At 51.4% G+C, this 11,871-nt stretch overlaps 1 protein-coding gene across 4 annotated transcripts in view; it reads left to right on the plus strand.

Annotated features, from left to right (window-relative positions):
• The window catches only part of ST3GAL2 (ST3 beta-galactoside alpha-2,3-sialyltransferase 2), a 58,061-nt gene extending 47,130 nt beyond the window's left edge, over nt 1-10,931 (plus strand). For 3 of the 4 annotated variants that reach the window (XM_017516243.2, XM_017516245.2, XM_017516244.2), the window contains exons 4-7: nt 3,279-3,458; nt 7,344-7,389; nt 7,649-7,768; nt 9,044-10,931. In XM_017516243.2, coding sequence (XP_017371732.1) covers nt 3,279-3,458; nt 7,344-7,389; nt 7,649-7,768; nt 9,044-9,217 — 520 coding nt within the window. In that variant the 3' untranslated portion in view covers nt 9,218-10,931. The remainder of the gene's footprint in view (nt 1-3,278; nt 3,459-7,343; nt 7,390-7,648; nt 7,769-9,043) is intronic. The other variant, XM_017516246.2, reaches the window with a different exon arrangement.
• The last annotated feature ends 940 nt before the right edge of the window (nt 10,932-11,871 follow it).

Consider the following 11,871-nt stretch of genomic DNA (forward strand, 5'->3'; position numbering starts at 1 on the left):
AGGCATTCGCCACCATGCCCAGCTAATGTTTTGTACTTTTTTTTTAGTAGAGACGGGGTTTCACCATGTTGACCAGGATGGTCTCGATCTCTTGACCTCGTGATCCACCCGCCTCAGCCTCCCAAAGTACTGGGATTACAGGCTTGAGCCATAGCGCCCGGCAACAGTACTGTGTTCCTTTCCTTTCCCGTGGAGGCTGTGAAACATTTTTTGGGACCTCTTGCTCCTTTAATTCCCAGATGTTTGGAAGCTGGTGTCTGGCCAGACACAGGGGAAGCGAGGGAGGAGGGGCAGGCTCTGTATGTAGCATGGCCACTCATGCACGCAGAAGGCAGGGTGAGCCTGGCTGACAGGTCCCATGGGGACTTCATGATAGCTCGGGCTGCCAAGTCAGTGGAGAATGTGGACGGTGGGTCTTGAGAAGCCAGCTGGGGTCAGCTGCAGCCCGGTGCACTGCAGGATCTCTTAGCCTCGCCATCTCTGATGAGATGAAGTTTGTCACTTAGGTCTTCTCAAATATACATCTTGGCCGGGCATGGTGGCTCATGCCTGTACTCCCAGCACTTTGGGAGGTTGAGGCGAGATGATTGATTGAGCCCAGGAGTTTGAAACCAGCTCAGGCAATATGGCAAAACCCCATCTCTAGTTTTTTAAAAAAGAGGAAGAGTACACCTTGATCTTAGCTCCTGTCCCGCCCAGATCCCAGCCAGCCTGAGTGTCACCAGCCCAGTTCCTCCACCTCCTGCTTACCCCTGCCATACCCTAAGCAGCTGAGACATACTTCTGGCTCTGACATCCCCTGTAAGGCTTCCTCTCCAACTGCTCTGTTCCTCACAGGTCCCAGGGTGCTTGGCAGTAGGCAGATCCAGACTGTGTCAGTGTGACCCTAGGACACCAATGCCTGCGTGGGAGTTTAGCAGCCCACAAGCTGTTAGGAATTATTCATGGGTGGGAAAAATACTTCTCAGCTCTTCTAAGATATAGGATCTCTGAACCCTAAAGACCAGGTTCAAAGGGGCAGTTCACTGAAAAACATGAATTTGGAAGAGGGAGGCAGGAACTAGATCCTTGTTCTGGAGACAGAACATGTTAGTTTCTCTGGAGGGAATTCTGGGCATCTGCTTGAAGCCAAATAGAAGTGGTTAAGACCCAGACACTCTCTCGGCTTTGAGGGCTCCCATCCCAAAGCAGCCTCCAGACCCTCAAGGGAAGGGAAAATGAGAGGTAGGAGGTACAACCGTGGGACCAGTGGGGCGAAGGGATCCTGGACAGCACAGCACATGGTCCTCCCCAGTCCCATCCCTGATGAAGACAGCGTGGGTGCCCCTGCAACACAGCAAGTCCTCACCCAGCCCAGCCAGCTGGTGCCAGCCACTGTAAGGACAGGGAGTGTTTGTGCTGGTTTTACAGAACTGGCATAAAAAGTTGGGAGAGCCACCTAGAGACTGCCCTCCCTTCCTCCCTGGGTCCTTGTGTTCCTAGTGGAGGGCCAGGTTACAGTCACCCTGCCTTGGTAGTCATGATTCCACAAGGTGGTCCAGGCGAGACAGGAATATCCTCATGAACAGTCATAGCAGAAAAAAAAAAAGACCAACGGGTTTGTGTTTAAGCCTGGTTCACCTGTTATATAAGATGCTTATTAAAAAGGGGAACTTTGGTTTTACTTGTCCTGTATTTTACACAAATTGAAAGGAAGTAGAGGGCTTCTTGGCTTATTATACCCATGGAGAGGGTTTCCAGACAGGAGCCACAGCAATGTCCCCTCTCTCTAGACAGCAGCAGGAGAGAGGGGACATTGCACATCACGAGTGAGACACCAACAGCAGACACCATCAGAACTTGGGGCATTTCTCTTGGCCTTGGAGTAGAAGGACCCACAGGGTCTTAAAGCGGCAGATAGGAACAGGGTGGTGGGTGGTGGCAGGAGTGAGGCTTCCATCCAGCCCAGGGGCTGAGGGGAGGCTTGACCTTCCTATCTTGCTTTCACCATCTTATAGAAACCTGGCAGAATAGCCAGGTCAGTGGAAGCTGTGGAAGGCTGTTCTTTAAAAGTTATTTCTTTAAAAAATTATAAAAGTAGGCCAGGCATAGTGGCATCTGCCTGTAGTCCTGGCTACTTAGGAAGCTGAGACAGGAGGATTGCTTGAGTTCAGGAGATTGAGACCAGCCTGGACAACATAGTGAGACCCTCATCTCTACAAAACAGAGAACAAAATACGTTGTGGTGATGCACACCTGTGGTCCCAGCTTCTCGGGAGGCTAAAACTGGAGGATCGACTGAGCCCAAGAGGTGAAGTGTGCAGTGAGCCATGATGATGCCACTGCACTCCAGCCTGGGTGACAGATGAGATGTAAAAATAAACAAACAAAAATTGTCTAGGCTCAGTGGCTCACGCCTGTAATTCCAGAACTTTGCGAGGCTGAGGTGGGCAGATTGCTTCAGGCCAGGAGTTCGAGACCAGCATGACCAACATAGTGAAACCACGTCTCTACTAAAAATACAAAAATTAGCTGGGCATGCTGGCACATGCTTGTAGTCCCAGCTATTCAGGAGACTGAGGCAGGAGAATCGCTTGAACCCAGGAGGCAGAGGCGGAGGTTGCAGTGAGCCGACATAGCACCACCGTACTCCAGCCTGGGCGACAGAGTGAGACCATGTCTCAACAATAATAATAAATAAAAACGTATATAATAAAAATGCGTTAAGCCCCCAGTCTTATTCTGAGAGTAACTATTGCTTTTATTTTTATTTTTTGAGACAGAGCCTTGCTCTGTCACCCAGGCTGGAGCGTGATGGTGTGATCTTGGCTCACTGCAACCTCTGCCTCCCAGGTTCAAGCCAGTCTCCTGCCTCAGCCTCCCAAGTAGCTGGGATTACGGGTGCATGCTGCCACACCCAGCTAATTTTGTATTTTTTTTTTTTTAAGTAGAGATGGGATTTCACCATGTTGGCCCAGGTTGGTCTCAAACTCCTGGCCTCAAGCAGTCTGCGCACCTTAGCCTCTCCAAGTCCTGAGATGACAGGCATGAACCACCATGCCTGGCCTGTTTGATTGATTCTGTTGTTACTATTGTAAATAATTCTGCAGTGAATATCCTCATATGCATCTTTGCACACCTATGCAGCCATTTTTATAGGATAGATTTCTAGCAATGGAATTGCTGGGTTGGAGTATACACCATTTGCATTTTTGATGGATGGCCTCAAACTGTCCTCTAAGAATCTTGTACCAGTTTCCATGGCAGTTGATTCTCATGTCACCCTCTTGTCCCTGCAGGATGAATCAGGCACCAACCGTGGGCTTTGAGCAGGATGTTGGCAGCCGAACCACCCACCATTTCATGTACCCTGAGAGTGCCAAGAACCTGCCTGCGAACGTCAGCTTCGTGCTGGTGCCCTTCAAGGCCCTGGACCTTCTGTGGATCGCCAGCGCCCTGTCCACAGGGCAGATCCGATTGTGAGCCTCTTGCTGGCCCTGGTAGAATATGGGTGACAGGAACACCTTGGGCAGAGTCTTCCTGGGGTCCAGATTGTAGAATTCCTTTCATTGAACATTTTGGCCAAGAGGGGCTGGTGAGAAGGGAGGGCCTAAGATGGTGGGTGAGCTGAAGGCACAGCTTGCTCTGTGTCACTTCCTGCGTGGTGACACCTAGCATACTGATGGTGGAAAGATGAGAAAGGACCATCTGGTTTTGGTCTCCTTTTTGGGTGATGGCTCCCAAATGAGGGAGCTCTGCCTTCTGAGGACTTTCTTTGGGGGCAGTTATCCCATCATAGCTGGGAACGATGGGAAATCTAGTTCGCCAAGTATATTTTTTAGCAGTTTTATCAAGATATGATTCACATCCCATATATCTCACCTATTTAATGTATATAATCTAGTAACTTCTCATGTATTCAGAGTTGTATAACCACGACCACAATTAATTTTATTTTTTAAAAATTTTATTATGTTTTTGAGATGGAGTCTCACTGTATCGCCCAGGCTGGAGTGCAGTGGGGGAATATTGGCTCACCGCAACCTCTGCCTCCTGGGTTTAAGTGATTCTTGTGCTTCAGTCTCCTGAGTAGCTGGGATTACTGACATATGCCACCACACCTGGCTAATTTTTGTATTTTAAGTGGAGACAGTGTTTCACCATGTTGGCAAGGCTGGTCTCAAACTCCTGACGTCAAGTGATCCACCTGCCTCGGCTTCCCAAAGTGTTAAGATTATAGGTGTGAGTCACCACATCTGGCCCACAATTAATTGTTTTTGTTTTGTTTTTGAGATGGAGTCTCACTCTGTTGCCTAGACTGGAGTGCAGTAGCACAATCTCGGCCCGCTGTAACCTCTGCCTCCCAGGTTCAAGCGATTCTCCTGCCTCGGCCTCCCGAGTAGCTGGGATTACAGGTGCGTGTCACCACGGATCCGGCTAATTTTTGCATTTTTAGTAGAGAAGGGGTTTTGCCATGTTGGCCAGGCTGGTCTCAAACTTCTGACCTCAGGTGATCCGCCCGCCTTGGCTTCCCAAAGTGCTGGGATTACAGGGAATGAGCCACCACACCCAGCCTCACAATTAATTTTAAAACATTTTCATGTTCTTCTGGACACAGTGGCTCATACCGGTAATCCCAGCACTCTAGGAGGCCAAGGAGGGTGGATTGCTTGAGCCCAAGAGTTCGAGACCACCCTGGGCAACATGGTGAAACTCTGCTCTATAAAAAATACAAAAATGGCCGGGTGCAGTGGCCCACACCTGTAATCCCATCACTTTGGGAGGCTGAGGCGGGCAGATCATAAGGTCAGGAGTTCAAGGGCAGCCTGGCCAACATAGTAAAACCCCATCTCTACTAAATACACAAAAAAATTAGCTGGTATTGTGGTGGGTGCCTATAATCCCTACTTGGGAGTCTAAGGTAAGGAGACTCACTTGAACCTAGGAGGCAGAAGTTGCAGTGAGCCGAGATCGTGAGCCGAGATCGCACCACTGCACTATAGGCCAGGTGACAGAGACTCTGTCTCAAAAAAAAAAAAAAAAAAAAAAAAATTGGCCAGGCATGGTGACTCAAGCCTGTAATTTCAACACTTTTGGAGCTGAGGCGGGTGGATCACAAGGTCAGGAGATCAAGACCATCCTGACCAACATGATGAAACCCTGTCTCTACTAAAATACAAACACACAAAAAAAATAGCCAGATATGGTGGTATGCCTCTATACTCTGGAAGCTGAGGTGGGAGGACTGGATCGCCTGTACCTGGGAGGCAGAGGTTACAGTGAGCTGAGATTGTACCATTGCACTGCAGCCTGGGCAACAGAGCAAGGGTCTGCCTCAAAAAAAAAGGAACGTTTTCATGGTCTAAGGGGTCTTTAAAGATAAAAATCTAGATACCCCTGGGTCCCTAAGTCATCACCCCCACTCCTCCCACCCCCAGCCCAAGGCAGCCATTAATTTACTCTGTCTCACCATGTATTTTTGTTGTGTGGTAAAATAAACACTATATAAAATTTACCATTTTAACTATTTTTAAATGTAAAGCTCACAATAACATTAAGTATATTGACATTGTTGTATAGCCATCTCCATTTCCAGAACATTTTCATTATCCCAAATGGAAACTGTACACATTAAACACTAACTCTCCATTCTTTCCTCCCCTCAGTCCCGGGTAAGCTTATTCTACTTTGTGTCTCTATGATTTGACTATTCTTTTTTTTTGTTTATTTTTTAGACCGAGTCTCGCTCTGTTGCCCAGGCTGGAGTGCAGTGGCATGATCCCGGCTCACTGCAACCTCTGCCTCCCGGGTTCAAGTGATTCTCCTGCTTCAGCCTCCCATGTAGCTGAGATTACAGGAATGGGGTTCATTCTTTTTTAGTAGAGATGGGGTTTCACTATGTTGGCCAGGCTGGTCTCAAACTCCTGACCTCAAGTGATCTGCCCAACTCAGCCTCCCTAAGTGCTGGGATTACAGGCTGGCCTGATTTGACTATTCTTTTTTTTTTTCTGGAGATAGAGTCTCGCTCTGTTGCCAGGCTGGAATGCAGTGGGGTGATCTCGGCTCGCTGCAAACTCCGTCTCCTGGGTTCAAGAGATTCTTCTGCCTCAGCTTCCTGAGTAGCTGGGACTACAGACACGTGCCACCACACCCAGCTAATTTTTTCTGTTTTTAGTAGACAGGGTTTCACCATATTGGCCAGGATGGTCTTGATCTCTTGACCTCATGATCTGCCCACCTTGGCCTCCTAAAGTACTGGGGTTACAGATGTGAGCCACTGTACCCGGCTTGATTTAACTATTCTTGATGCCTCATATAAGTCAGATCATAACTATATTTGTCCTTTGGTCTGACTGACTTAGCATAATGTTCTTCTTGTTCATCCATGTTGTAGCATGTGTCAGAATTTCCTGTGTTTTTTAAAGGCTGAAAACGCTTCCATTGTAGGGATATATGTGTTTTGTGTATCTGTTTATCCTTCAGTGGACACTTGGTTTGTTACTACCTTTTGGTTATTGTCACCATGTATTTTATAAACACAAAAGTAATGAGTTATAGTTTCCTGACTTTAGGATATTCATTATGTCATGTTTGGGAGACCTGAGGGCTAAAATGAGTGCAATAGAGTTGAAGTACCATAGACATTCAGAGAAGGGCATGTAGGTTACGGGGGCCATGGCTGGCTAGAGAGGTGGGGTCTGTGTGAAGCCTGAGGGTAGTGGATCGAGGACAGGTGTGAGAGCAGAGACATGGTGGATTTGAGATGATTGCCAGTTCTAATGGAGAGCTCATGGCAGACAGTTGTGGGAGGAAGGTTGGGGCTGGACTAGGGAAGGCCCCAGCACTTGCCTAAAACATCCCGTTTTATTTTGGATGCCATGGGGAGCCATTGGAGGCTCTGGAGCAAGGCATGGCAGTGATGAACTAGCCGGGGAAGAGCAGTCCAGAAGCAGAGCAGTCTGGAAGGTGTGGGGCTGACGTCACTCAGACCTGGTGGGGAGGGGCATCCCTAGGTCCCATGGGGCTACCTGAAATGTTACCTTTCTTTTATTTTTTGAGATGGAGTCTTACTCTGTCACTCAGGCTGGAGTGCAGTGGTGTGATCTCTCCTCACTGCAACCTCTGCCTCCCAGCTCAGCTCACTGAAACCTCAGCCTCCCAAGTAGCTGGGATAACAGCTGTGCACCACCACACCCGGCCAATTTTTGTATTTTTAGTAGAGATGGGGTTTCACCATGTTGGTCAGGCTGGCTTCGAACTCCTGGCCTCAGGTGATCCACCTGCCTTGGCCTCCCAAAGTGCTGGGATTGTAGGCGTGAGCCACTGTACCTGGCCTGAAATGTTATCTTTCTGTCTGCTTACAGCACCTACGCCCCAGTGAAGTCCTTCCTTCGAGTGGATAAAGAAAAGGTAAGCTCCTCATTTCCCACCTCAGTGGAAACAGTGCTGGCCCAGCCCGTGCACCTGGTCCTTTGGCTTAGGCGTGTTCCATTTCCCCTCCAGAACCTCAGGGTCCCCATGTGCTGGGATGCCTGACCCCAGCTGATGCCACAGGAGCCAGGAGACACAGACACATGTTTGCTGACGGGCATAGACAAGCAGAATCTGCTCAGTCTAGCCTGAATCTCTGCCCCTAAACCCTTCATGTACCTGTCATCTCTTCTCCCAGGTCCAGATCTACAACCCAGCCTTTTTCAAGTATATCCATGACAGATGGACAGAGCATCACGGGCGGTACCCTTCCACAGGGATGCTGGTGCTCTTCTTTGCCTTGCATGTGTGCGATGAGGTGGGTAGGCCTGTGGCAGGGGTAGTGGGAAACCATGGAACAGAGGAGTGCAGCCCTTCTCCAGTCTTAGCAGGCTTCCAGAGGAATGTGATTCTGTAGGCAGAATCCACGTGGCCTTGGTTTCCCCCACCTCTAGGCTGTAAAGCATAGATCTCCCTTTCCCAAATGTTTTTTGCTGTCATGAGTTTACTAAGACCGAAATCACTTCATTAAAAAGTTAGCCGGGTGCGGTGGCTCAAGCCTGTAATCCCAGCACTTTGGGAGGCCAAGGCGGGTGGATCACGAGGTCAAGAGATCGAGACCATCCTGGTCAACACGGTGAAACCCCGTCTCTACTAAAAATACAAAAAATTAGCTGGGCATGGTGGCGCGTGCCTGTAATCCCAGCTACTCAGGAGGCTGAGGCAGGAGAATTGCCTGAACCCAGGAGACGGAGGTTGCAGTGAGCCGAGATCGCGCCATTGCACTCTAGCCTGGGTAACAAGAGCGAAACTCCGTCTCAAAAAAAAAAAAAAAAAAAAAAAGTTAAATTATTGGCAGGGTGCAGTGGCTCACACCTGTAATCCCAGCACTCTGGGAGGCTGAGGTGGGTGGATCACTTGAGGTCAGAAGTTCGAGAGCAGCCTGGCAAACATGGGGGAACCCCCTCTTTATTAAAAATACAAAAAATTAGCCGGGTGTGGTGGGGCATGCCTATAATCCCAGCTACTCGGGAGGCTGAGGCAGGAGAATCACTGGAACCCAGGAGGCGGAGGTTGCAGTGAGCCAAGATCGTGCCATTGTACTTCAGCCTGGGTGACAGAGCAAGACTCTGTCTTGAAAAAGGAATAAAAGAACATAAATAGAATGGAAAGTGTATGTAGTTGAATTCCAACTGAACGGCTGCCCCCACCAGCTCTGAGCCCCAAGCCTACTTCGTGTAAAAATAGAACTCAGTCGTTCAGAGAACCCGTTGCACCAGTGGCCAGGGCTGCCATGCCACCAAGAGCAGAGCTGAGGCCCAGTATGCCCACGTTGCCAGCAAGTGCTTCATTGCAATGGTGCTGATCAACAGCACTCCATTTCAAAAAATGAAAGGAGGAATTAGCAAGGGCTGGAGAGGAAGGCAAAGGGAAGGTGCTGTCCCCATGTGAATCCATATCCTTAGGCCAGGCCCGGGAGGTCCGGCATCACCTCGGGGCCTCCGTCTCCCCCGTCCTCCCTGTCATCCCGAGGCCACCCCAGCCGTCCTCTGGGTCCTCGCCTGGGGTGACGCTGCACCGCGCTTCCCCGCAGGTGAACGTGTACGGGTTCGGGGCCGACAGCCGGGGCAACTGGCACCACTACTGGGAGAACAACCGGTATGCAGGCGAGTTCCGGAAGACAGGCGTACACGACGCGGACTTCGAGGCCCACATCATCGACATGCTGGCCAAGGCCAGCAAGATTGAGGTCTACCGGGGTAACTGAGCCGGGCCTCGCCGTGCCCCTCCCGGCACAACCGTCAGGCGCCCGCGCTCAGGCCCGGGACCCGGAACCCGGGACCCATCATGCTGCAGTACAGGGGGCGTCTGCTGTCCCCCGCCAATCACGAGACTCTGGCCACCGGCCGGGCCTGGCACCAATCAGCGCTGCAGTCGGGCGGAGCTTCTGTTTCTCCCAGTTAGTCATGCGACTCAAGGAGAACTTCCGGTGCTGGGTCCCTCCTCCTCCAATCAACGGCCTTCGGGGGCGGGCCGGCGGCCGCTCAGTCCCCACTTCCTTATTCTTTGGGTTAGGGTTTTCTTTCCCGCTTTCTGAAGAGGAGAGCATGGCGTGGGCCTTGGCGAAGCACTTCCTTCCGGCTCCGCCGAAGGAGCGTCTCAGTCGCTGGCCGGTCCGGGTAGAGAGTGGGCGCCCTCCGCGGTCGCTGCGGGTCTCAGGAGAGCGGTGGCCGCCTGGCCCCTTTCCCCGCCGGCCCGGATGGGCGCGTGCAGACCCACCAAAGAAACGCTGTCGGGGCGGAGCCCGGGGCGCGGAACCCGCCGTCCTACCCCGCCCCGCCTCGGCAGCACTGTGGGACGGCCGCTCCCCCAGGGTCTCTCGCGTCTCCAGGAAGCCGGGAGTGGCGTCCCCTGCAGCGTGGGGTGCGCCCGGGCCGAACTCCGGACAGGTGGAGGGGACAGGGCAGGGCTCGAGGAAGCCCTGTGCCCTCCAGTGCAAGGTGCTCTCACTCACGTGTGCCCTCGGCCCTCCTGTTCACCCGCAGCCTTCTCAGCGCCTCTCCCTGGGCCCGGGGCCTCCTCACCAGCCTGCCTGTTGCTCTGGAAAAAAACCCTGCCTGCTGGCTCCCTCCTTTCCCATCTTTGGCCGGCTCTGGGGAGGTGGCTGAATGGCGGACGGAGGCTGGTGATGGGCCCGGCTGCTCGCTGCATGCACCTCCTTCACCCATCCCCTCTCGCTTGGGGGTGACTTTGCCTAGGGCTCAGGTTTTGGTTAAGCCGAAGCTGCTAGGGGTGGCCGACCCGCAGATTCTTTGCAAATCCTGAGCTGGCCCAGCCCGCAGCCCGCAGCCGGCCAGGCAGAAGGAGACTTGTGCACAGCAGGTCATCTCCCTCTACCCCGTTCTCCATCTCCTGCTCTAGAAAGACTGGGAAGCTCGCGGCTGGGGTTCCACCTGGAAGCTGCTTGCATGGCTGAACCCAGCTTAGGTCCCTGGCTGGGCTGCTAGTGAATTCTCGCCCTTCGAGGCTGGGGAAGTTTAGGAGGGGGCAAGGGCTTCTGTGAAGCTCCCAAACCACTAATAGAACCCCCTTTCCAACAGTGACGGCGCAGATGCTCCCCCTTTTCCTAGTTGACACCACCAGGCAGCCTTCTGGCCCTTGGTGGGTTCCTGCAGCTGGCTGGGGGAACAGGGACTGGCAGAGGACTTGGTTAGAGGAGGGGTGGCACGGGCAGTGGGCACCTCTGAAAGTTAATATATTGGGAACTTAGCTTGAATGTGGTCCTTCCCAATTCCGAAAGTAGGAAGAGTAAAAATGGGGGTGATGGGAGGGCAGTAGAATGCCTCTCGGGGCGCCCCCAACCCCACCGTTTTGGAGAGCTAGGCCCCAGCCAGTCTTGCCACTCCCATCTCAGTGTTTCCTGAAGAGGCTGTTTTTGAGTGTTGAAAATATGAAAAACAATGCAATTATGCCAAACAGTATTGAGCAGAATAATTTATTTCTTGTTCCTTTATTTTAAATAATGAATCTGGCCAGGCACGGTGGCTCACACCTGTCATCCCAGCATTTAGGGAGGACGAGGTGAGCAGATCACTTAAGGTCAGGTGTTCAAGACCAGCCTGGTCAACATGGCGAAACCCCGTCTCTACCAAAAAATACAAAAATTAGCCGGGCATCATGGTGTGCACCTGTAATTCCACCTACTCGGGAGGCTGAGGCATGAGAATCCCTTGAACCCAGGCAGTGAAGGTTGCAGTGAGCCAAGATTGTGTCACTGCACTCCAGCCTGGGCAACAGAGCAAGACTCTGTCTCAAAAAATTAAATAAATACCTATCTTTAAGAGGTAGGTCCCAGCATCCAGCCAGATCTTTTCTGCAATAGTTATTTAAACAAACGTTTTTATTTCCTTCCCTTTCTCTTTCTGAATTAAAAAGAAAAAACTCTCTAGTTCTTCGTTGTTCTGAAATGGGCATGATGGTGGGGAGAAGGCCGTCTCTGGAAGGTAGCTGTGACTTATAATGGCTAAGAATGTTGGGGGATATGGGAGGAGCAAGATGACTCCCAGACACCCCCTATAAATGAGGCACCTCATTCCTGAACTCTGCTCTCTAAAACCCCATGGCATTGAAATCTGAGAGGCTACAAACATTTTGGTTAAAATTCAACTCGTCCCCTCTTCTGTTTCTTCTAAGAGGAATTCATTGGAGAGAATTCCTGGTAGCAGCTCCTCGCAGCGGCTGTCCTTAACCACTTTGGCCTCTATCAACGTGACGTCTCCGGGTCTCCATCAGGCTCCGATGCATTTGGGTGGCTACAGGCTGCACTGTCTCCACCTCTCAGGGAGTGCATCTAAGCCAGGTTTTCCCCTCTGGCACAGCCCTGCCTCTACACAGCCCCAGTTTCATCATGATACAGGTGAC

Source organism: Cebus imitator, unplaced genomic scaffold (assembly GCF_001604975.1).
Source record: "Cebus imitator isolate Cc_AM_T3 unplaced genomic scaffold, Cebus_imitator-1.0 Scaffold577, whole genome shotgun sequence".
NCBI classification, from domain to species: Eukaryota; Metazoa; Chordata; class Mammalia; order Primates; family Cebidae; genus Cebus; species Cebus imitator.